Source organism: Pongo abelii, chromosome 16 (assembly GCF_028885655.2).
Source record: "Pongo abelii isolate AG06213 chromosome 16, NHGRI_mPonAbe1-v2.0_pri, whole genome shotgun sequence".
Lineage (NCBI taxonomy): Eukaryota > Metazoa > Chordata > Mammalia > Primates > Hominidae > Pongo > Pongo abelii.
In genome coordinates, this window is record NC_072001.2 from 68,414,765 (window position 1) to 68,440,288 (window position 25,524).

At 52.9% G+C, this 25,524-nt stretch overlaps 1 protein-coding gene across 3 annotated transcripts in view; it reads right to left on the reverse strand.

Moving 5' to 3' along the window:
- Positions 1-16,707: 16,707 nt before the first annotated feature.
- Positions 16,708-25,524, reverse strand: part of IGDCC3 (immunoglobulin superfamily DCC subclass member 3) — a 49,982-nt gene continuing 41,165 nt past the window's right edge. For 2 of the 3 annotated variants that reach the window (XM_024232957.2, XM_002825563.3), the window contains exons 3-14: positions 24,220-24,364; positions 23,701-23,831; positions 23,138-23,275; positions 21,666-21,824; positions 20,339-20,504; positions 19,810-20,057; positions 19,447-19,611; positions 18,951-19,142; positions 18,694-18,798; positions 18,127-18,265; positions 17,791-17,998; positions 16,708-17,555 (exon numbers count right to left, since the gene is read on the reverse strand). In XM_024232957.2, coding sequence (XP_024088725.1) covers positions 17,331-17,555; positions 17,791-17,998; positions 18,127-18,265; positions 18,694-18,798; positions 18,951-19,142; positions 19,447-19,611; positions 19,810-20,057; positions 20,339-20,504; positions 21,666-21,824; positions 23,138-23,275; positions 23,701-23,831; positions 24,220-24,364 — 2,021 coding nt within the window. In that variant the 3' untranslated portion in view covers positions 16,708-17,330. The remainder of the gene's footprint in view (positions 17,556-17,790; positions 17,999-18,126; positions 18,266-18,693; positions 18,799-18,950; positions 19,143-19,446; positions 19,612-19,809; positions 20,058-20,338; positions 20,505-21,665; positions 21,825-23,137; positions 23,276-23,700; positions 23,832-24,219; positions 24,365-25,524) is intronic. The other variant, XM_054532799.2, reaches the window with a different exon arrangement.

Genomic DNA, 25,524 nt, shown 5'->3' on the forward strand with positions numbered 1-25,524 from the left:
GAAGAAGAAGAAAAAAAGAAAAAAGAAAAAAGAACAGAAAAGAAAGTCTCACTATGTTGCCCAGGCTGGTCTCAGACTTCTGTGATCAAGTAATCCTTCCACCTCAGCCTCCCAAAGTGCTGGGAGGTGTGAGCCACTGCATCCAACCATTTTTCTCTTTTTTTAACAATGGAAAGAAAGTGTTTGCCACGTTGTTTCCCTAGGGTGGGAGGCTGTGGGAGAAGAAAACCCATGATTTTAAAAAGCAGAAAAAAAGCCACGGGACTTCCACCTCCTCCCTTTGACACCTGGAAGCAGTTTTGGTGCCACTCAGAGCCTATTTCATCATCAGGGAAAGCAGGGCTTGTGCTGGTGCCCATCTGGGTGGCTGTTGGGGACTGACTGAGAGAACATGCCTGGGAAGCCTGGGCCGTTGGTTAACTGTCACCTCAGCAGGCAAGGAAGGCTTAGTGGGGACCTGACTGTGGACTCTGGGGACTTCCCCTTTGTGGGAGATGCAGACCCAGGAGTCTGCACCCCTTTGTCACCCCCTACCATCCTCACCCCATTTCCCAGTGGCTCCAGAGTAGATGCTCCCCGCAAGATTTTCCATCCCAAGGGGACAGCCTGGAAACATGGCTTAGATCACCTTTGTTGGTTTCCAGCAAATTAAAATTTATCTCTCAGAGAGGAAATGAGGGGCTGGGTTGTTTTTTTTTTTTTCTTTTTTCCTTTCTCCTTCTTAATGGGCCCTGATGAAGGAAATGAACGCGGGGAAGGGATCAGAAATACGATCCACCACTCGCTGGCACAGAAAGGTCAGGGGGCTCCCTGCGCCCTTAGAGGGGCAGCTGGGCACAGTATGTTTTATTATATAATTAACCTTGACCCTTCTGGGTTCAAAGAGAGAGATTAGTTGGAAATAAATCAATAGTCTGGTCTGGTCACTTCAAAGGCCACAGAACACGCTGGAAAATTCCACATTGGCTCAGTGTGTAAATTGAAATAGGCTATGCAATGCTTTTTTAAAGGTGGGAGGGGGCTTTTGGTCTAAAATTGAAATTAATTGTGTATCCGCTTCCTTTAATCAGGCAATCAGGAGTCTTTATTGTGTATCTTGTGGAGGTTGGGGGGAGGCCTGGAGACAGCATTGTGACCTCCGAGTGACCGCTGGGCCAGGCTCCAGGACAACAGGCATCTCTTCAAGCCTAGGGAGCACCTCCCTCTGGTAGCAGTGTGCGGTCATTTACTGGACGTCTGGAATTCTCAGAATCACCCAACCATCACCATTGCAATACACAGCATTTATTGAGGGCTTACTTTACACCAGGTGCCAAGGATTTTCCAGTTATTTTCTCATTTGATCCTCATAAAAACCCAATTAGATAAGTACCATTATTATCTCTATTATCGATGAGGAAATTGAGCTTCAGTGTGGCTGAAGATACAGAGCCACTCTGAGGTTTTCTCTTTTTTTTATATATATTTGAGACAGAGTCTCACTCTGTTGTCCAGGCTGGAGTGAAGTGGTGCCATCTTAGCTCACTGCAACCTCCGCTTCCTGGGTTCAAGCGACTCTCCTGCCTCAGTCTCCTGAGTAGCTGAGATCATAGGTGCCTGCCACCACGTCCAGCTAATTTTTGTATTTTTAGTAGAGACGGGGTTTCACCATGTTATGCAGGCTGGTCTCAAACTCGTGACCTCAAATGATCCACCCGCCTCGGTCTCCCAAAGTACTGGGATTACAGGTATGAGCCACTGCGCCTGGCCAACTCTGAGGTTTTCAAAGTCCATTTCAATACCGTGGCTCAAGGAAGAGCTGTGCATTTCCAGAGGTCCCATCTTCATGTTCTTTTCCCTGAAGTTGTGAGAAGGTTAATGGAGCCAGGCTGGTGTCTCTTCAAGTCTCCCTTGGCTTTATTCACCTTTCATCTATTTCTGTCCTTTCCCTTCATCTTCTGTTTCTCCTTCCTTCTTTCACTCTTCCTCCTTTTTTTTTTTTTTTTTTTTTTTAAGACGGATTCTTGCTCTGTGGCCAGGCTGGAGTGCAATGGCACGATCTCAGCTTGCCACAATCTCCGCCTCCTGGTTTCAAGCAATTCTCCTGCCTCAGCCTCCCGAGTAGCTGGGACTATAGGCGTGCGTCACCATGCCCAGCTAATTTTTGTATTTTTAGTAGAGAAGGGTTTCGCCATATTGGCCAGGATGGTTTCGATCTCTTGACCTTGTGATCCTCCCGCCTTGGCCTCCCAAAGTGCTGGGATTACAGGTGTGAGCCACCGTGCCCGGCCTCAGTCTTCCTCTTTCCTGCCCTGATTTCGTGCTTTCTTTCCACAAATATTTGAGAATTTAGTGCTACTCCATGGAAGCACTTGTGGTTCATAAAGACATAAGAACACCACACCTGTCCTTAGAAAATGTAATCCAAGGCAGGGCTCGGAGGCTCACACCTGTAATCCCAGCACCTTGGGAGGCTGAGGCAGGAGGATCACTTGAGCTCAGGAGTTCCAGACCAGCCTGGGCAACATGGTGAAACCCTGTCTCTACAAAAACATATAAAAATTACGGCGTGGTGGTGCACGTTAGTAATCTAGGCAACTTGGGAGACTGAGGCGGGAGGATTGTTTGAGCCCAGGAGGTTGAGGCTGTAGTGAACTGTGAACACACCACGGCACTCCAGCCTGGACAACAGAGTGAGACCCTGTCTCAAAAATAATAAGAAGAAAACATAATCTTAGATTCTCAGAGCAGAGTGACAGACATACATACTGTGCATAATGAGCTGCAGAAGGAAGTAGCTCTGTATGAGAGAAGTCCCACTGGAGTTGCCCAGGCTGGTTTCAAGCCATGAACCCGCCTCAGCCTCCCAAACCAAAGTGCTGGGATTACAGGTGTGAGCCAGTGCACCGGGCCAAGGATTACTTTTTTCTTTTTTTTTTTTTTTTTTTTTTTGAGACGGAGTCTCACTCTGTTGCTGGGCTGGAGTGCAGTGATGCGATCTCAGCTCACTGCAACCTCTGCCTCCTGGGTTCAAGCGATTCTCCTGCCTCAGCCTCCCGAGTAGCTGGGACTACAGGTGCGCGCCACCACTCCCAGCTAATTTTTGTATTTTTAGTAGAGACGGGGTTTCACCATGTTGGCCAGGATGGTCTCGATCTCTTGACCTTGTGATTTGCCCACCTTGGCCTCCCAAAGTGCTGGGATTACAGGCGTGAGCCACTGTGCCCAGCCGAGAATTACGTTTTCTTTTTCTTTTTTTTTTTTTTGAGACCGAGTCTCGGTCTGTCGCCCAGGCTGGAGTGCAGTGGTGCGATTTCTGCTCACTGCAAGCTCTGCCTCCCGCGTTCACGCCATTCTGCTGCCTCAGCCTCCCGAGTAGCTGGGATTACAGGGCCCTGCCACCACGCCCGGCTAATTTTTTGTAATTTTTTTAGTAGAGATGGGGTTTCACTGTGTTAGCCAGGATGGTCTCGATCTCCTGACCTCGTGATCCACCCGCCTCGGCCTCCCAAAGTGCTGGGATTATAGGCGTGAGCCACTGCGCCCGGCCTCTTTTTTTTTTTTTTTTCGAGATGGAATTTCGCTCTTGTGCCCCAGGCTGGAGTGCAATGGCGCGATCTCGGATCACCGCAACCTCTGCCTCCCAGATTCAAGTGATTCTCCTGCCTCAGTCTCCCGAGTAGCTGGGACTACAGGCATGCACCACCACGCCCAACTAATTTTGTATTTTTAGTAGAGATGGGGGTTTCTCCATCTTGGTTAGGTTGGTCTTGAACTCCCGACCTCAGGTGATCCACGTGCCTGGGCCTCCCAAAGTGCTGAGATTATAGGCGTGAGCCACCGTGCCTGGCAAGGATTACGTTTTCTAAGGACAGGTGTGGTGTCTTTACCTCTTTATGACCCATCAGTGCCGCCGTGGAGTAGCACTCAGAGCTTGAAGTAGCTCTAGCTGGAGAGGAACAAGGAAGACATCAGGAGGAGCTGTGGTTGTTGGGATCTGGAGAGAAGGGGTGGCGGGAAGGAGTGGTTCCAGGCTGAAGTAACAGCCTGCAGAAAGGCCAGGAGGCAGCGCCGTGCATGTTGTATCTGGGAGAAGCCAGGAGCCGAGCTTGGAGGGTTGGACCTGATGATAGGAGCAAAAAATTAGGGTCTGCTGTAATTAATAATAACAACAACAGCAAGCACAGAACTAAGTGCTTCATGCATCCTGACTCTCCTACTACTCACAACCTATGAGGTAGGTGCTCTCCTTATCCATAGTTTACAGAGGAGGAGACAGTGGCACCAGAGGCTAAGGACGCCCACTTGGTCACACAACTGAACCATGGGGAGCAGGGATTGCAGTCCTGAGCCCACACTCTTTTTTGAGACCGAGTCTGGCTCTGTCGCCCAGGCTGGAGTGCAGTGGCGCGATCTCGGCTCACTGTAACCTCTCCCTCCTGGGTTCACGCCATTCTCCTGCCTCAGCCTCCAGAGTAGCTGGGACTACAGGCACCCGCCACCACTCCCGGCTAATTTTTTGTATTTTTAGTAGAGACGGGGTTTCACCGTGTTAGCCAGGATGGTTTCAATCTCCTGACCTTGTGATCCGCCTGCCTCGGCCTCCCAAAGTGCTGAGATTACAGGCGTGAGCCACCACGCCCGGCCGAGCCCATGCTTTTAACCACTGGGCTATGCTGCTTTTTGTGAGGGGACCTTGATTGCCAGGCCAAAGGCACTGGACTCCTCTGGGAGCAGTGTGGAGCTGTGGTAGGTTACAGACCCAGCCTACATTTTAGGATGTGCCCAACCTCCTCAACCGTCCCACTCAGGGAGGGAGGGGGCCCGACATTCCTGGGTCTCTTCTCACTCTTCAAAAAGAAAATCTCCCTTTTAGTTAATTTAGACCGCCGCCCCTCCCGCCCCACCGCCCCCCCACCCCACCGCCCCCCCACCCCACCGCTCCGGACTGGGCTCCCCTGTCATCTTTTCCTCCATGCATAGATGTAAGTTAACAGCATGGGCTTCGAACAAGGAGTCCGAGGTTCAAGCCCCAGCTCCACCGCCTCCCTTCTCGGAGCCTTGGTTTCCTCATCTCAGATGGGAGGATGACAGCAAGCCCAGCTCTACCCACTGCATAGCTGTGAGAGACGCATATGAGGTGATACGGAGGTGTCTACAAAATGCCCCAAGAAGCCAGTCGCGGTGGCTCACGCCTGTAATCCCAGAACTTTGGGAGGCCAAGGGGGGGTGGATCACCTGAGGTCAGGAGTTCGAGACCAGCCTGATCAATAAGGTGAAACTCTGTCTCTACTAAAAATACAAAAATTAGCCAGGCATGGTGGCACATGCCTGTAGTCCCAGCTACTCGGGAGGCTGAGACAGGAGAATTGCTTGAACCCGGGAGGCAGAGGGTGCAGTGAGCCAAGATTGCACCGTTGCACTCCAGCCTGGGCGACGGAGCAAGACTCCATCTAAAAACAAACAAACAAACAAATGCCATAAGATGTAATAACTAGTTGGGTGCCATAGCTTGTGCCTGTAATCCCAGCACTTTGGGAGGCTGAGGCAGCCTCCCTCACTTGAGCTCAGGGGTTGGAGACCAGGTGCCTGGGCAACATGGTGAAACCCTGTCTCTACTAAAAGCACAAAAAAATATGGCCGGGCATGGTGGTTCACGCCTGTAATCCCAGAACTTTGGGAGGCAGAGGCAGGCAGATCACTTGAGGCCAGTAGTTTGAGACCAGCCTGGCCAACACGGAGAAATCCCGTCTCTTCCAAAAAATACCAAAATTAGCCAGGTGTGGTGGTGGTGCACCTGTAGTCTCAGCTACTCAGCAGGCTGAGGCAGAAGAATTATGTGAACCTAGGAGGCGGAGGTTGCAGTGAGCCGAGATTGTACCACTGCACTCTAGCCTGGGTGACAGAGTAAGACCCCGTCTCAAAAAAAAAAAAAAAAAAAAAAAAAAAAATAGGCCAGGCATGTAATCGCAGCACTTTGGGAGGCTGAGGTGGGTGGATCACCTAAGGTCAGGAGTTCGAGACCAGCCTGGCCAACATGGTGAACCCTCATCTCTACTAAAAATACAAAATTAGCCAGGTGTTGTGGCACATGCCTGTTGTTCCAGCTACTTGGGAGGCTGATACAGGAGAATCACTTGAACCCGGAAGGCAGATGATGCAGTGAACCGAGATCACACCTCTGCACTCCAGCCTGGGTGAGACAGAGCGAGACTCCATCTCATAAATAAATAAATAAATAAATAAATAAATAAATAAATAAAAATACAATACAGGCCGCGCACAGTGGCTCAGGCCTGTAATCCTGGCACTTTGGGAGGTTGAGGTGGGCAGATCAGCTAAGGTCAGGTGTTCGAGACCAGTCTGGCCAACATAGTGAAACCCGTCTCTACTAAAAAAATACAAAAATTAGCTGAGTGTGGTGGTGGGCACCTGTAATCCCAGCTACTCGGGAGGATGAGACGGGAGAATCGCTTCAACCCAGAAGGCAGAGGTTGCAGTGAGCTGAGATTGCACCACTGTACTCCAGCCTGGGTGACACGGTGAGACTCCATCTCAAAACAAACAAAACAAAAAAACAGTACAATACAATAAAAAAAAAATAGGCCAGTTGCAGTGGCTCACGTCTGTAATCCCAGTACTCTGAGAGGTGGGCGAATCGCTTGAGGTCAGGAGTTTGAAACCAGCCTGGCCAACATGGTGAAACCCTCTTTCTACTAAAAATACAAAAATTAGCCAGGCGTGGTGGTGGGCGCCTGTAATTCCAGCTACTTGGGAGGCTGAGGTAAGAGAATTGCTTGAGCCAGGGAGGCAGAGATTTCAGTGAGCCAAGATCGCGCCACTGCACTCCAGCCTGCATGACAGGATGCTACTTCTGTAATAACAGAAGTAGCATCATTGTCATTGGGAGGACTCCATAGGGGCTTCTTCCCTTCCCTGAGGAAACTCTAGGCTATCTGACCCTCCACCTGGAAACCGTGTAAGGCTTTCCTCAGACACATCAACCCCACAAAAAGCATATGCTCTAGAAATCTAGTGGTCATTCATATATTTATTGACCATCTGTTAGGTGGCAGGCCCCATGCAGCAAATGGAAGCCTTGGGCCTGCTCAGTGAGTTCCCCGTGCACTTGCACACCTCCCAAGCTTTGCTCATGCTGTGCCTGCAGCCTTGGATGCCCTTTCCCCTGTTTCCACTGCTTCTTTTCAAAGCCTTCCTTAATCCAGCACTTCAGGATCATTTCCTTCCGTTTCTACAATGTGCTGCTGGTACTCACCCACATAAGTATTTGAATAGATTGCAGTTATTTGTATTCAAGCCTATAGATTGTCAGCTCACTGAGGGTCTGTCTCTCTCCTATGGGGCTCAGCGCATCTTAATTGCTGGGCTTAATTAGTCACCGGTAGGGATCAGGCCTCTGTTCCCGTGGCTGTAATCCTTGTTAATTGCACTGGGTGGCAGCAAAGTCCGCCAGTCACAGCCTTCCCAGGAGCGCAGCTTCCAGGCTGCAATGCTTGGAACCACAGGCTCCCCGGGCTCCAGGGAGGCCAGGCCAGCTGCAGGAGGCCCTTCAAGCTCACTCTTCTTTCTTCTTCTTTCTTGTTTCTTCCTTCCTTCTTTCTCTTTCTTTCTTTTCTCTCTTCTTTTTCTTCCTCCTCCTCCTCCTTCTCTTCCTCCTCCTCCTCCTTTTTTTTTGAGACAGAGTTTTGCACTTGTCGCCCAGACTGGAGTGCAGTGGCGCAATCTTGACTCACTGCAATATCTGCCTCCTGGGTTCAAGCAATTCTCCTGCCTCAGCCTCCCAAGTAGCTGAGATTATAGGTGCCCGCCAGGCCACTGTGCCTGGCTAATTTTTGTATTTTTAGTAGAGACAGGATTTCACCATGTTTGCCAGGCTGGTCTCAAACTCTTGACCTTGTGATCCACCCGCCTCAGCCTCCCAAAGTGCTGGGATTACAGATATGAGCCACCGTGCCTGGCTGCTTGCTTTCTTCTTTATCCCACTCCCCTTTGCCCGGCATTCCTCTCCCCACCTCCCCCCAACTTAGGGTTGCTTTGCCCTGCCTGCTCCAGTTTCTCTGCCTATTACAGTGGAATCATTTGAACCCTTAAACTGTGCACTTCACTTACATGAACTCAGTGAATCCTCTCAACCTCTTTTTTTTAAAATAACAGCTCTATCAAGGTATAATTCATGTTCCATGCAATTCGCCATGTAGGTGAACAATTCAATGGTTTTTAGTATATTCAGGATTGTGCAACTATCATTACAATTTTAGGATATTTTCATCACCCCCAAAAGAGACCCTGTACCCATTAGCTGTCATTCCCTATTTTCTCCCAACCCCTAGCCCCCATCAATCTGCTTTTGGTCTCTATAGACTTGCCAGTTCTGAACATATCCTATAAATGGAATTGTACAATATGTGGGACTTTGAGACTGGCTTCTTTCACTTAGTACCTGTGTAATGTTTTCCAGGTTCATCGATGTTGCGGCACATACTCGTTTCATTTCAGTATTTTTTTTTTGTCTGCTAAATAATATCTCATTGTGTGGATTGACCACACTTTGTTTCTGCATTCATCAGCTGATGGACAGTTGTTTCTGCCTTTTATCTACTGTGGCTAATGCTGCTGGGAACATCAATGTACAAATTTTTGTGAAAGCATATGTTTTCTTTTTTTTTCTTTTTTTTTTTTTTTTTTTTTTTGAGATGGAGTCACTCTATCACCCAGGCTGGACTACAGTGGTGTGATCTTGGCTCACTGCAACCTCTGCCTCCCGGGTTCAAGTGATTCTCCTGCCTCAGCCTCCTGAGTAGCTGGGACTACAGGCACCCACCACCACACCCGACTAATTTTTGTATTTTTAATACAGACGGGGTTTCACCATGTTGGCCAGGCTGGTCTTGAACTCCTGACCTCAAGTGATCTGCCCGCCTTGGCCTCCCAAAGTGCTGGGATTACAGGTGTGAGCCACCACGCCCGGGCAAGCATATGTTTTCATTTCTCCTGAGTATACAGCTAGGAATGAAACTGCTGGGTCATACAGTAGCTACATATTTAGACTTTGTTGTTGTTTTGTTGTTGTTTTGGATTTTTTGTTTTGTTTTGTTTTGTTCTGAGACAGGATCTCCCTCTGTCACCCAGGCTGGAGAGCAGTGGTGCCATCATAGCTCACTATAACCTCAAACTCCTGGGCTCAAGTAATCCTGTAGCTTCAGCCTCCTGAGTAGCTGGGACTACAAGCGTGAGCCACCACACCCAGTCTGAGTTAGTTTTTGGTTTTTTTTTTTTTTGTATGGTGTAAAGGGTCCAGATTCATTTCTTTGCATGTGAATATCCAGTTGTCCTAGCCCCATTTTTTGAAAAAACTGTTCTTTCTCTACTGAATTGTCTTGGCACCCTTGTCAAAAACTAATTGACTATAAATGTGAGAGCTTATTTCTGGATTGTTGGTGCTATTTTATTGAGATATATGTTTGCCCAGATGCCAGGAATACACTTTTTAATTATTGTAGCTTTGTAACCAAGAAAGTATGAGTCCTCCAACTTTGTTCTTTGTTTTCAAGATTGTTTTAGCTATTTGGGATCCCTTGCATTTCCATATAAATTTTCGAATCAGCCTATCAATTTCTGCAAAGAACCCAGCTGGGTCAACAACCTTTGAGGTAGGGGCATATTATCTCTATTTTACAGACAAGGAAACAGAGGTGTAAAGAAGTTAAATCATTTGCTCACGGTTACACAACTAGGAAATAGCAGAGCCAGGGGTTCAAACCACATCAGTTGGACTCTAGTGTCCACAGCCTGGGCCACGGCCACCACCTTCTTAGCTCCAGAGGGTGCCATGCTTCTCACTAGAAGACAGGGAACATTGATAGCTCGTTGCTCTCAATAGCAGGGCACTGGCTCTGAGCTCTGCACTAGCTCCCAGGTGGCAAAGGGCTGAAGGCATGTGGCCAACTGAGCTACCAGCTGAGTTGGAGAAGTTCCCCCATATAAGGTGACACCTCAGCTAGGCGTGGAAGGGGACACCTCACTTTGATCCTGCTGGGGCTCTGGTTCTCCTCACCCCAGCCTCAGCCCAATAACTGGGGACTTGGTGGCCACGGGAGAGATGACCTCAAGCTTCCAGGCACAAAACTCTCCAATTCTTGACCCAAGACACTACTATAGCAGCCGGGATTGAACCAAAGTATTCTTTCTTGGTAGCTTTGTGATGGTGTCCCCAGTACTCCCAGTTAGACACTCTGATTCCTTCAATGGTTACCAAGAAAGTGCTAGCAACACAAGTCCACGTAGTGGGGAGCCAGATTTTGAGGCAATGAGACAAAATGTAGCATAGGGCATCCTGGGCCTTGAGGGAAGGAAGCCCCTCCAGAGAGCGGGAGAGACATCTGCAAGAAGAAGCACCATGACGAGGAGAAGCTGTGGGGAGCAGAGCCTGGTCAGAGGGTGGCTATTTTGGAGTAATAGCCAGGGCCAACCCTGCCTTGTAGTGGTGGCACGTGGTGCACAGTGACCAAGGGGCCATCCACGTTTGTGGGAACTCAGTGTCCATCCTTCTTGAGTCCAAGGAGCCCTTCCCTTCTCTGCCAGCCAGGCTCCTCCTCGGCTTCCTCTCAGCCACTTCTTCTTCCCGCTCCCTCTCTGTTCCAAGGTAGCTGCAGGGGGGGCCCAGGGGAGAAACAAAGCCCTCAGATCAGTCCCCTAAGTCCCCTCCTACCTTTTTTTTTTTTTTTTTTTTTTAAAGACAGGTTCTCCTTCTGTCACCCAAACTGGAGTACAATGGCATGATCTTGGCTCATTATAGCCTCAACCTCCCAGGCTCAAGCGATCCTCACACCTCAGCCTCCTGAGTAGCTGGGATTACAGGCATGTGTCACCATGCCTGGCTAATTTTTAAATTTTGTGTAGAGACGATTTTGCCATGTTGTCCAGTTGGTCTCGAATTCCTGGCCTCAAGCTGTCTTCCTGCCTTGGCCTCCCAAAGTGCTGGGATTACACAGTGAGCCACTGTGCCCGGCCCTCTAATACCTCTTTGAGAGAGGGCCATGGGTTTAGCTGTTCCTCTCCCTGACTCAAGGCTGAACCCAGAATTCAAGGCAGGCCCCCAGCCTTAGCTGCTCCCACTCACTCATTCCCTGTGTCCAGCCCCAGTGTCCCCATAGTAGTTGGGGGCACCCTCTGTCTCCTGCCGTCCCCAGCTGTGTCCCCGCCAGCCTCATGCACAGCGCCAGGGCCATGGGCTAAAGCTTTCCTCCCTTCCCTGCCTCCTGGCTCATATTTGTTCCCCACCTGTCCCTCTGGAGTGGCCCTGTGGTCATTTTATTTATTTATTTATTTATCTATTTATTTGAGATGGAGTCTCACTCTATAGTCCAAGCTGGAGTGCAGTGGCATGATCTTGGCCCACTGCTACCTCCACCTCCTGGACTCAAGCAATTCTGCCTGGCGGGTGAGCCACTGCGCCCGGCCCCTGTGGTCATTTTAAAACAGTCCATACATTCTTTGGCCCTCCATTGAAAAGAAGACTCTAATTCCCCTCGAATTCCCTGAATATGGCTTGCCTTAGCGACTTGTTCTAAAGAGCTGACTATAGCAGAAGTGATGCTGTGTCACTCGGGCCAGCGTAGAAATGATGTTGCAGTTTCCACCTGGCTCTCTCTCTCAGGACACTTATCCTTGGAACCCACCCACCATGCTGTGAGGAAGCCCAGGCCACACGGAGAGGCCACGTGGAGGTGCTGGGCTCACAGCCAGCATCAGCCACCAGATGCGGGAGTGAGGGAGCCTTCAGGGGATCCCAGCCCCCAGGCTTCAAGCTGCCCGCGCTGATGCAGAGTGGAGCAGAGACAGCTGCCCCTGAGCCCTGCCCAGACTGCAGATTTGTAAGCCAAATAAATGTGATGTGAAACCACCAAGGTTTGACTGCACTCCAGTCTGGGCAACACAGTGAGACCCTGTCTCTTAAAAAAAAAAAAAAAAAAAGAGGCCGGGCATGGTGGCTCATACCTGTAATCCCAGCACCTTGGGAGGCTGAGGCGGGTGGATCACGAGGTCGGGAGATTGAGACCATCCTGGCTAACACAGTGAGACCCCGTCTCTACTAAAAATACAAAAAATTAGCCAGGCATGGTGGCGGGTGCCTATAATCCCAGCTACTCAGAAGGCTGAGGCAGGAGAATCGCTTGAACCTTGGAGGGGGAGCGGGAGGTTGCAGTGAGTGGAAATCATGCCACTGCACTCCAACCTGGATGACAGGGTGAGACTTGGTCTCAAAAAAAAAAAAAAAAAGGCCGGGCGTGGTGTCTTACGCCTGTAATCCCAGCATTTTGGAAGGCCGAGGCGGGCAGATTGTCTGAGCTCAGAAGAGTTCGAGACCAGCCTGGGCAACATGGCAAAAGCCCATCTCTACTAAAAATACAGAAAATTAGCCCGGTGTGGTGGTGTGGGGCGTGTAATCCCGGTTACTCGGGAGGCTGAGGCACAAGAATTGCTTGAACCTGGGAGGCAGAGGTTGCAATGAGCAGAAATCATGCCATTGCACTACAGCCTGGGTGACAAAGTAAGACTCTGTCTCAAAGAAAAAACAAAAAAAAGGTTTAGTGTTGTTTGTTACAGAGCATTAGATGATTGGAACAGGTTGCAGCCTTAGTTGCGGCAGATTTCTGCCCAAAGATAGTTTGTTGGGGGCAGTGAGGTTTGAGGGGGGTTCTTCAGCCTGAGGCCTCTGGGCTATTTGAGATCTCAGGACCTGGATTCCAGTCAGGCCACTCAGCTTTGACACTTATTTCTGCTAACCTTCCTCACTGGAACTCTGCTCTGTCATCTACCCTAGCCTGGCTGAGATTCGTGGTGGTTAGGGCAGGCCCTGCCTACATTTGCGTGTGTTTTGTATACAATTTGCATTATTTGCATGATCATATTTTGGTGGATTCTTTTTTTTTCTTTTTTTTGACAGAGTCTTGCTCTGTTGCCCAGGCTGAAGTGCAGTGTCGTGATCTCGGCTCACTGCAACCTCCACCTCCCAGGTTTAAGCAATTCTCCCACCTCAGCCTCCTGAGTAGCTGGGATTCCAGGCACACACCACCATGCCTGGGTAATTTTTGTATTTTTCAATAGAGACGGGGTTTCCCCATGTTGGCCAGGCTGGTCTTGAACTCCTGACCTCAGGTGATCACCCGCCTCGGCCTCCCAAAATGCTGGGATTATTAGGTGTGAGCCACTGCACCCAGCCTTATTTTCGTGGGTTTTTTTTTTTTTTTTTTTTTGAGACAGAGTCTCGCTCTGTCACCCAGGCTGGAGTGCAGTGGCATGATCTCAGCTCACTGCAGCCTCTGCCTCCCCGATTCAAGCAGTTCTACTGCCTCAGCCTCCTGAGTAGCTGGAATTACAGGCATGCACCACCATGCCTGGCTAATTTTTGTAGTTTTAGTAGAGACGGGGGTTTCTCCATGTTGGCCAGGCTGGTCTCGAATTCCTGACCTCAGGTGATCTGCCTGCCTTGACCTCCCAAGGTGCTGGAATTATAGGCATGAGCCACTGTGCCTGGCCCATTTTGTGGTTTCTAAACGTTTCCAGACCCCTCCCATCTGGGACTCTTAGAGGGGACAGGGGCACTAGATGTTACTTGTCTACTCCCCCACCCCCACAGGGTTGACTTGAACAATCACGTCCCCAGGCTGCCCTTGGATGGCTGAAGTTGTTAAAACATCTATGTGTGCGAAGTGCCATGTAAAGAAAGAATTTTATATCTATGTTTGAGATAGTTCTTTCCTGGGATAATCAGGGAAAGTCAGCAACCTCCCTGGAGACTCAGGATAGGTGCCCTATAGGCCTCAGGGCTCTCTTGCCTGGTTCAGCATCCATAGCACCGTCACTGGTCCTGACCTGACCTCGGGCCTAGCTATCCACAGGCCTCTTCTGGAAGTGCCTCTTCTGGAAGTGCCAGGTGCCTTCAGATGTTCTTTTAGGATCAGAACCCTGCTTTCAAGTGAAATTTCATCAAGAGTCCAACATGGGCTTGGCATGGTGGCTCACGCCTGTAATCCCAGCACTTTGGGAGGCCGAGGCCAGGTGGATCACCTGAGGTCAGGAGTTCGAGACCAGCCTGGCCAACATGGCGAAACCCTGTCTCTACCAAAAATACAAGACATTAGCCAGGTATGGTGGCTGGTGCCTATAATCCTAGCTACTCGGGAGGCTGAGGTGGGAGAACTGCTTGAACTTGGGAGGCGGAGGTTGCAGTGAGCCGAGATCGCACCACTGCACTCCAGGCTGGGCGACAAAGTGAGACTCTGTCTCAAAAAAAAAAAAGAGCTAACATGTAATAAGACAGAAAAAATATGGGAAAAAATATTGAGCTGGTCTGGGTGAAGGTGAGCAGGGAGAGTGAGGAGGCCCTCCAGAGAGCTCCTCCTCACCCCAGCCATAGCCAGGGAGCCCAATTTACCCACTGCTCTCCTGGTACGTTCCTCTCAAAAGGTGCCCCTGGGTTTAGAACCTGGCTTTCCAGGTCTGCCGAGCCTCCTGGGTGTGAACCCAGGCTTTCAAATTCAGCAGTAGCTGCATTATACTACTGCCTCTTACTAAGCTTGAGGCCAGCTGAGACCTCCGGATCTTTGTCAGCATAACTGCCACTAAGCCCAGCCTCTCTTGAACCTGTCTAAGCCACAGCAGCCCCAGGCACCTGGCTTCAGGAGCCTGGACTGAGAGACAATGGCAGAACAGAGAGGCCTGGCCGGAGTCCTGGCTGAGTGCCCTGGAGAGAATCACTCAGTCACAGCCTGTTTCCTCAGCTTCAGAACCGGGAGGAAACCAGTCCTTCCTCATAGACAATACATGAAAAGCACACAGCCCTGCCTGGCCAGCACCTGGAGAGTGCTCAACCTTGGTGGGTTGAGCAGGCAGTCTCCTCGCTGCTGGCCAAGGACGGGTGGAGCGGTGGTCAGAATGCAGAGCCTGGAACCTGGCGGCCTGGCCTGGATACAAACTCGGATCCTGTGTGAGGATCAGACTGACCAACTGCCTGTGTGGGATTTTGGACATTTCCTTCACCTCTCTTTTCTTGGTTTCATCAACTATAAAATGGAGATGACCAGCCAGGCACGGTGGCTCATGCCTGTAATCTCAGCGCTTTGGGAGGCTGAGATGGGCAGATCACTTGAGTTCGGGAGTTAGAGACCAGCCTGGCCAACATAGCGAAACCTTGTCTTTACCAAAAATACAAAAATTAGCTGGGTGTGGTGGCGCACTCCTGTAATCCCAGCTACTCAGGAGGCTGAGGCAGGAGCATTACTTGAACCCAGGAGGCAGAGGTTGTGGTGAGCTGAGATTGTGCCACTGCACTCCAGCCTCGGCAACAGAGTAAAAAACTCTGTCTCAAAAAAATAAATGAAATGGAGATGACGGTCACTAGCATATCTTAGTCACAGGGAGGGGTGAGGACTCAGGAACTGCGCCTCATGTGGCAGAGAGCTGTGGTGTATGGGGTCTGCTGTTATTATCCAGCTTCTGGGCCTGTGAGGGCCCTGGCCCACCAAGCACCCCAGCCCCTCCCCCAGGACCTGACACAGCCACCAAAAAATTCCAGGTTCACTTTGGCAACAGGACTTTTATTCAGTCAAAATGAGCAGAGTGTGACAAAACCAAGTCAGGCCAGGTGGCCCCCCAGCCCCCTCCTGCCCCAGCCCCTCTTCCCAAGGGAAAGAGGGAGGCTCCCGAGAGAAGCTGCTTTGGGAACAGAGGGGGCACTGCCTCAGAGCTTTGTGGAGCCCTGGGCATCCACACATCACTACCCTTCCCCAAGTCCATGCGGACACAGCTCTAGTTTTCTAGGAAAACATTACAAATTCTATCTTCTTCAGCTAATTAACTAAAGTTCAGGGTGGAGGTGTCCCTAGAGGGTTGGGGGTAAGGGATTTTTATGGTCTCATCTCATTCTTAAGGAATACACTTATCTTTTTTTCTTTAAAAAAAAGTTTTTCTTCTGCTATTTAAAAAAATGTTTCTGAGTATAACCAAAAATAGGTATTTGTTTCCTTGGTTTTCTTTTCTTCTTCTTTAACTAAGTAGTTCAAAGAACAACACAACAGAAAAGAGTAACAAAAAGTCACAAGAAAATAACCCTTAACACACCTTGTATAAAAATAGCTTCTGGCCATGGCTGCTGACAGTGGATGCTCCCCTGTCAAGGGGTGGATCAGGCTGGCTGGGTGCCTGAGGCTGGGGCGCCTCTGCGGGGGACACCCACACCCCCTCACCCTCCCACACACCCATCCCACACATGGTACATTCCAGGGGCCAGGCCTGCAGGACAGGAGGCAGGCGGCCAGCTGATGCCACCCTCCCAAGCCCAGGTTCCTCATGGGCATCCCCATCAAGGATGGGCTGGCTCAAAATGGGAGTGGACAGACAAAATGGGGACAGGCGGTGTGCTGGGAGGTGGCTCGTTTGGACAATTTATACTTCAAGGAACAAATTTCCTCTCATTTTTGGCTTCTTTCACATTTTCTTTCTGCCCAATCCATTTCTATTTCTGTAGGCCACAAGAGTTCCCCTTGGTGGCCCAACCTCTGGCCTCCCCTCTGCGGGAGAGGCAGGTGGGCTGTGGGCAGGAGGGGCGGGGAGGCAGGTCCAGTGACAACACAGCCCACAGAGCCAGCGAGCCTTGAGGTAGCTTGAGGTAGACGTTTTCTTTCACACCTGGAAACAGGGAAGTGCTTTTTTTTTTTTTTTTTTTTTACTCTGGACAACAGTGTGGGAAGGGACAGGGGGTCCCCATCAAGGGGACTTGAGGTAGGAGTGCATTCGGGCTCTGTGGGGTAAGGGGGCTGAGGCCACTGCCCCACTGCCCCCAGGACATTCATTCCGGCTGAGGTAGGTGCTGAGAGCCAAAACAGCAAAAATCCATCCTGAGAAAACAAGGTAGGTGGAGGGTGACAGTGTCAGGGCCCAGCTACAGCAGGGTCATCTTTTGGAGTCTAATTCACCTTCCTCTATCTCTCTCCTTTTTTTTTTTTTTTTTTTTTGATTATAAGTTTTGCTTTTTAAAGAAAAATGTTAGTTCAGTTCCAAGTCATGTGGGTACCAGGCAGGCGAGGGGGCGTCAGCCCAGGGAAGGAACGGGCTCCTGCAGGAACTGCTCCAACTCCTGATGGGTATTGGGGCGGGGAGGGGGGTCCCTGTCAAGGCTGCCTTGGGTTTTGACAACCCAAGAGGCAGTCAGGACAGAAATGCTGGGGAGCCCCCAGGACCATCCAAATCCCACATGACAGTAGAAATCTTGCTTTTGACCTGAGAATGGGCCCCGCTCCGGCCACCCTCTGGAGCCTGCCAGACACTGGCTACTGTTCCGAGTGAGCTGGCTGGGTAACCTGGGCCACTGCAGGCCTGGAAGCCTGGCCTTCACTGAGGAGGCCAGGGCCTCCATCTGGGGGTGGTGGGGCAGCCGCCAGGCCTGAGCAGGGGGCCGTGGCCTCCGTCGTCTTCCCCTCCATCAGGCCGCACCCCTGAAGTGGCAGCACGGAGAGCTGGGTCTCCTCACACGGGGCGGGGGCTGCAGGATCCTGCTGGGGAAAGAGCCCGTCACACAGGCGTTAGCTTGAGGGCCAGGGCGCCAGGCTCCAACTCAACCCCACTTGGGGCTTAGGGTCTCCAGGTCTCCCTGCCTGACTCAGGGACACAGAGAGAAGACCTGCAACTTCACTAAGGCCAATGATCGAGGCCTGTGGCCAAGGTGAAGGGGGGCAGGATTGGAAGTGTCAGAGCCTGAGGTGGGGGTTTGTTTAAGACATGGGCACTCACTGTGGGTCTGGAGTCCGGCTGCCCTGCTGCGCCGGCCAGGGGGAACAGCTGCTCCAGCTCCTTCATATCCACACGTTTCTTGTCTCGGCCCAGCTGGCCCCGTTCTCCCCGTCTCGCCCCATTTAGGGCCAGAATGCCAGGGTCCCTCTGGCTCCGGGGACCCTGTGGAGGGGACAGCTGGTTTTCCACATCCTTACATAAGAGGACCCTAAGGGTGAGCCAAGAGTTGGGGGGAGGGAGAGAGAAAAGAGACAGAGGCAGTGAGCCCACACTCACCTTCTCTAGGCCTGGTCCCCCACACAGCAGCCCAGCCCCTCTCCCTGGCCCAGGACCCACCTGCCCCTTTGGCCGAACAGGAGGAAGAGGACGCAGAAGATGATGCAAGTGACTCCAATGTGGATGCCGATGACGATTCCTGTGGTGGACGTCTGGTTGGCGGCCTCCTCCTTCCGGCAGTCACATGGTGGGCTCAAGGCTGGGGACAGGGACGGGATGGAGGCTTTGGCTTTCCAGGTCTGAAGCACTCCCAAACACCCAGCCTCTGGGGACTCCTCTTCCTTCAGCTGCTCCCACTCCCAAGTGGGAGTGGGAACATCCTTTGACTTTGCCTGCAGGACTCCAGACCAATCTTTTTGGTTCTTTTTACCAGATACTAGGAATAGCATGGACCATTTCATCCTCGCCACAGCTTTGTAAAGTAGGTACTATTATCCCTGTATTATAGAGAAAACTGGGATCCGAGAGGTTAAGTAACTTGACCAAGGTCACACAGCCAGCATGTGCACGGCCAAGCTTCAAACTGTGGTCTAAGCCTGTGTTTTCAAGCATGGCACATGCTATCTCACCCCATTACTTTCCCTGCTTCCTACCCACTCAGCCCCGCACTGCATCCCCAGCCCTCACCTGTCCTCTCAGATGCTCCCCTCAAAGACACAAAGCGGACTGTGGCATTGCCATCTCCATGCTGGTTGTAGGCGAGCAGCTTCACCTCGTACACTGCAGCGGGGTCTGGAGGAAGGCAGGGTGGATGAGCAACTGCCCCTGCCCCACCACGTGTTCTGTCCTAGCCGGAAAAGGGAGGTGACCCCTGTACGCCACCTCCTGGCCCTCAGCGCTGCACCCTGCCCAGCACCCTAGGCCCTGGGCTGTGTCTGCCTCACCGAGCTGGCTGAGGTTGTAGGAGGAGACGGTTCCAGGCAGCAGGATGGGGCCAGTGAAGGAGGTCTTGCTTGCCGGGCGGTAAAACAGCTTGAAGCCGCCCTCATGCTGGGCCAGCCGAGGCCAAGGCTCCCACAGCAGCTGCAAGGAAGAGCTGCCCAGGACTCGCACTGACAGTGGGGGTGGGGCAGGGGCTGCAGGTAGAGAAGGAGGCCATGATGTGAGGATTCAGTGGAAGCTCTGTCTTTCTACCTTCCACCTGTGACCCCCACCCCCAGAAGCCTGACAGCCCTCTGGCCTCTGGCCAAGGGCATGTGCTCACAAAAGCAGCACCTTCCTATGAATTCGAAAAAGAAGCCCTTTCCTCCAAGTAGACTCAGCCCTGACAGCCTCAGGGCGGGGTACCCTGCACAGCGCACAACCTGAACAAGTGTGCATGGTGGTTCTGCTCTGATACCCTGAGTGCCTGTGATTTTGTGCTGCACACCCAGGCCTCACCTTCCCCCAGGGTGCTGGCTAGGGTGGGCACAGAGGCTGAGCTGGCGCCTCTTGGTGTGTAGGCCTTGATGTAGAAACTGTAGGCTGTGGAGGGCTCCAGGTCGCTGACCAGGTGCTGAAAGGTGCTCTTGCTGACTGCTTCCTGATACTCCAGCTCCGGTGGGTCTGGAGAGGCACAGGGTGGACAGGGGAATGTGAAGGACTGGGGGAGTCCTGCCAGCACTGGTGAAATGAGGGCAGCCAGGGTGCCCAGGGGGGAGAGCGGGGAGAAGGAAAGGGAGGCATCGGCTCAGGACATGCAGGATTGGAAGGAATGAGAAATAGTGAATTAGAGGAAGGGGCAACAGAGCTGGCCACACGCACCAGCAGCCTTCCTGATGTGCAGGACGTAGCCGATGATCTCCTTGGTGTTGGCCAGCGGCTCACTCCAGGACACACGCACCTCAGTGGAAGACACAGAGACTGCCCGCACATTGCGGGGAGGCCCGGGGAGCCCCTCAGCCCACAGTACAGTCAGCCTGGCACTGGCCTGTGATGAGCCCGCACTGTTCTCGGCCACACACTGGTAAATGGCTTCATCTTCAGGACCAATTCCAGAAATGGTCAGTGTGCTGCAGGGGAGAGAGACAGCCTCAGGTTCCCTCCTCCCTGGAGGTTGACCAAATCTCCCCATTTGAGAGATGGAGAAACTGAGTCTTTCCAGGAGACAAATGACTTGTGTGAGGTCTCCCAGCAAGTTGGTGGCGGAACTGGGACTCCAATCCAATCTCCAGACTCCCAATTCTGTGCTCTTCCCTGGAGGGAGGTGCACAGTCTACTCAGGCCACTCACTCCAAGGCCCCCTTTCCCTGCTCTCCCCCGGTCCTCACCCCAGCACACACCACACACATACCTGTTGTTATTCTTGAGCCTGACATGGCCTCCTGGCCCCAGCACCTGTCCATTTTTCAGCCACGTGACATGAGGCGGTGGCTCACCCTGGGCTTGGCAGGTGAACATGGCTGTGGTCCCAGCTGGCCTGGAGATGGACTGGGGATGCTGCACAAACTCAGCTGGGGCTGCCAGAAGAGTCAGGAGGGTGGGGGTGCAGACAGACACAGCTGTGAGTGACGGCATGAGGAAGGGAATGGGATGGGACTGGAGATGCACAGGGCAAGAGGTGGGCTCCAAACACACATCTGCCCCCTGGAGACTCCTCCAGGTGGGGCCTAGCCTCTACTCCTGCCCAGCTCAGGAGATGGCCCACCTCCCTCTTCCCTCCGCCCCAGGTAGACCCGAGAGGACTCCTTTTTAATGACTATTTAAAAGACTGACATTTGTATCCGAAAGCAATCAAGCTGAGCTCCCTGTTCAGGAAATTGTTAAATAAATAAATGTGCTAATAGGTTTGGCTGCACCTCCAGAAAGCGGTAATGACGGGGAGATGGATGAGCCTCAGTACCGGGGGCCCCCTCGCCCCCACATTCAATTCCGCTCTCCTCCAATCCCAGGCCTCAAGCCTCTATTAAAAGGCTGGGACTTTTAATAGAAATGCTCCATCACTTTCATTTGGACAGATTAACGGCACATGGAATGCTAAACAAACGGGCATTTAAGTTTCTAATTCTCCCACTTCCCACCCTTTCCCCCGGTCTCCGGTAGGGAACAACCACAGGAAAACCCTAAAAATGTTCATCCAAGCCCAGTGCATGGGGACAGTAAAGCCCCACGGCCAGAGGCCGATGGAAGGACCAGGTTAGCGGCAGGGCCCCACCCCGCGGGAGAGGAGGCAGCTCTACGTGCGCAGTGAGGCTGCCAGCGACAGCGTGAAAATGACAAGCAGGCCCGGAGCGCACAGGCAGGCAGGTGTGAGCGTGGACGTGCCACACGTGTGAATGAAAACAGCACGTGGGAAGACACGTGTGAGCGACACAGGTGGGGAAACCAGCTGAGATGAGAAAGTGGAAATGACTCCCAGGGTGGAGGGGTGCTGACGGCCCCCGGAGGGCACGCAGGGGCCGGTGCATGACCAAGACCATCCACCCAGTCCCAACGCAAGCATTCCTCGGGGAGAACGAACCGCCTTTGGCCTGGCCTGGGGGCCGGTGAGGGGTGAGAGGCGAGGGGCAGGGCGAGTCCAGGAGACTGGGGTGGGACAGGGCCCTGGGGTTGGGCCTGGCTGGGAGGAAGGGACTGTGCGGAGATCCCTGCCCTCCTCCCCAGGGTTGGCTGATCCATACCTTGCACCACCAGCCGGCCCTGTGCCGTTCTTCTCACCCGGGTGCCAGGTCTGTTGGCTGCACAGACGTAGACTCCAGAGTGCTGGACCGTCACATCTGAGATGATGAGGTTTCCCGTGCCCAGCACCTGGATGCCCTCCACCCCGATAGGGCGACCATCTGCGGAGGAAGGGGAGGGGAGATGGGTGAGGGTCAGATATAGATATGGAAAAAGGAAAGTAAAGGAAACTTCCAGATGGCTTGCCCTTCCTCCCATCTTCCAGGGAGCCCCAGTCTTTGACTCTGCCCCTTCCCTCCTAGGCCCCTTAACATGGAAGAGGCAGCAGAGAGCAGCACAGAACCCTCGCGCCTAGCAGCAGAGACCCTGTCCTGACCCTAGCATCACCACTGACTCACGGGCCACCTGCAAGGCCCTTCCCTTCTGTTTCACAATCTGTAAAGGAGTCTGTCTTAGATTGACGTTTCCCAGCCTGGTTTGTCTCTCTGGATCCATGGTCAAATATCCATTCTATGCCTGGATGGTAAGTCACATCACAGTGCCCCTGTGACCTGGTACGGGGGGCACCCGGTTAACTTTGTTTCCCAAACTTGTTAGACCAGCAGGCCATTCCTTCCCGCTTGACAGATCATGCTTTGGGAAATGTTGGACCAGATGGTCCCTGGAGTGCCTAGAGGTTCCTCCTGATGGTGAGGCCACTCTTTCCAGCCTCTCCCAGGGACGGAGCCCTTCCCCCACCCCCACCAGGATCAGATTAGCACAGTCAGAATACAAGGAGACAGCTCCCCATTCAGGCCCTGAAGTGGTGAAATCTACTCCATTATCCTGCCTGCTGCCCCCTCCCTCCCCATCACTCAGCTGCTACAATGTGGCACAGTCTCCCTGTGAATGCGGCCCCACCCCACCCCCTCCAGAGTTTCCTTCCTGAGTGACCTTTCTGCTCAGACAATGTGGGCCCATCTGCACCCTTTCATTTCTCTCTTTCAGCTGCCTGGGGATTTAGGCTGGGGGACTTAGGGGGCCAGGCTAGAGATTGGGGGGCCCAGAGTGAGGGTCTGACAACTGGCTGGGACTTTTACGGGCTTGGGACTGCACAGCTGAGGAACACGGCCAGGTTATAGAGGGCAGGAGTTAGCAGGAGGGGACAGATTCTGGGGTGCTGAGGGCTGCTGAAGGGTGCTGGGGTCCCCGAGGCCAGGGTGAGGGGAGGACTGCCGGGACTGGACAAGGTAACCCAGGGAGCTAAGCCATCCCTGCAGAGGGGAGAATGGGGTGGGCAGGCGGGCCTCCCTGGCCCTGGTCCTTTCAGGAGAGGGAAACTTACCCTCTTCCCCGGTCACAGGGATAGAATAGACCCCCACAGAGAACAAACAGGATTCCAAATTCCCCTGGAGCTGGGTGAGGAGTCTGAGACCGGCCCTCCCAGGGGGTGGGACAGGCTGGGAGGCGCAGGGGCTGTGGGGATGAGGCTCACCCAGGCGGCTCCAGGACACAATGGGGCGCGGGTTGCCCGTGGCGACACACTCAAGCACCGCCGTCTGGTGCACTGTCAGGGTGAGGTTCTCAGGCCCCACGAGGATGGCCGGCTCCTTGTAGGCCCCAGAGCCCGAGCCTGGGAGGAAGACGCCACATGTCCTAACTTCAGCTGGGGACTTTCCCGCTTCCTCACCCCACCCACAGCCCAGGACACAGCGGGTGGGAAACAAACACCAGCCCAGAAACCAGGTCCTGTGGGCAGAGAGATACCAGGGGACCAAGACGTTCCAGACATCCGTCCCTCTGCTGCTGGCCCTGCAGGGCTGCCAGCAATGGGGAAGTCCTGGAGATCAGCATAGGATGGGATTCCCAGAGGGAAATAAGCCAGAGATCCAGCCTTAGATTCCTGTGCACCCTCACGCCAGGCAGCAGAGAGCCTGGCACTCTGCACGCACGTGGCTGAGAAGGCTGCAGAGGCCAGTTGAAGGGGGTTGATCTAAGGGTAGGGAGGAGGAGGAGGCTGGGTGGGGAGGTTGGGGGAAAGGGCTGAAGGGCCCTCACCTGACACAGTGAGCCTGGCCCCGTGGCTGATCCGGATACTGGCGATGTTTGAGGCCACACAGTGGAAGATGCCACTGTCCTCAGCTCGAAGTCCTGTGATCTGCAGGACCCCCTTGGGCAGCAATGTGTACCTGTTGAGGGGAGGGACATAGTTGGCCACCAGCACAGCCAGTGACATAATCAGCCACAAAGACTCTGGGCATCCAAGACACAGCCCAGGACCCAAGCACTGCACCGTCCCAACATCATCAGACACACACTGGGACTTTCGAAGGTGGACATACCCTCAATTCCAGCCTTGACAACGATCGCACACATCCTCAGACACATCCATGAGCCTGCAATCTGGGCCCAGCAAGTCATGTGGATACACAGTCTAAACTGCGGTTGCAGAAACACCACTATCTCAGGCACCTGTGGGCACCAACTGCAGCTCCCAGAGCCGCGGGCTGTCCTTCTCTAAGGCCAGAGTCACTGGCCACCTCTTTGTCCTCCCTCTCTTTCCCACACGTGGCTCACCTCTCATTGTCCGTGTCAATTGGGACTCTGTTCTTCTCCCAAGTGATCAGGGGTTTGGGAAGCCCATGGATTTGGCACTGGAAGCGGGCCACACCACCCTCCTCACCCACGGTGGCCTGGGGATGCACGTGGAAGTCCGACATGGCTGGGGGAAGAGAAGTGTATGAGTGCAGTGTGCTGCTGAGAGCAGAGGTGAGGGGAGAATGGGTTGCAGTGGCGTCACAGGCACGGAGACCTGGAGCCCACTCCATCAAGGGGCAGGAGTTTTCCTGCGAGGCCAATAGCTTGGGGGACCCATCAGCACTTACCCCAGCCTCCAATAGCTAGGAAGCATCTCCCCTAAGAGGTGGTATAGGCTGGGCTGGGATACTTTGTGAAAAGTCTGGACAAACTTCTGGATAACAAACCTCTAATAAGGAAATCCTGGGCTGTTGGGACTTCCCTTGGAGGCCTTGGTCCCCAAAACTGACCCATGAAGGCCAATCAGACAAAGCCCTGCTCCTGAGCCCCACACCCCACTTTTTCAGCAGCTTTCAGATTCGTTTTTGTAAATTCTCCCTAAGGCAGGCAAGGGCTCAGATCCTCAGTGCTCCACATTTTATAGAATTGGAAGCTGAGGCTCAGAGAAGGGAAGTAATTAGTCCTGTGTTGCCCAGCAGGGACACTGGTCATCAGGCCCTGGTTACCAGGGCCTGGGAGCTTTTTTTTTGGTCCCTCCTCCTCCTCCTCCTCCCCCCACCCCCAGTTCATCTGCAGTCTCTCGATGCACCCCAAGAGGGTGTTGCATCCATCCAAGGTGACAAGCCTCTCAGAACACTGTCAGACCTACCAATCTACATTTCAATGTGTCATAAATATTCAGGGACCCCTCCCCACCTTTTGGGGATCTGAACTAACTGCTTGAACTCTGGTCTGCAGAGATCATCAGTGCAGAGGGGCTGTGGTGCACCATCCCCTCCCAGTTACAGGCTGGTTAAGTGTTCCTGCCCACCCCGCTTTCCACCCATGCCCAAACCCCACCCTGTAATGCCTGGGGAAGGAGCCCCTCCCACTCGGGTTCCCAGCTTCAGCACCAGGGCTGCGATTTCATTAAAATCCACTTTGCTTCAAGTGCGGGAAGGCGGTACACCATCTGTCCAGGCAGGCAGCCCCTCGTCTCAGGCACTCCATCAACTGGGACAGTCGCTCCCCTCCCAGAGGAAGCCCTCCCCCACAGCAGCAGGGACACTTGGAGCTGGTCCTGGCTCCTGCTCCTGGCTCCCTGGTGTGGGCAGGCCACCCTTCCCGTGGCCCCCATGCCCCATC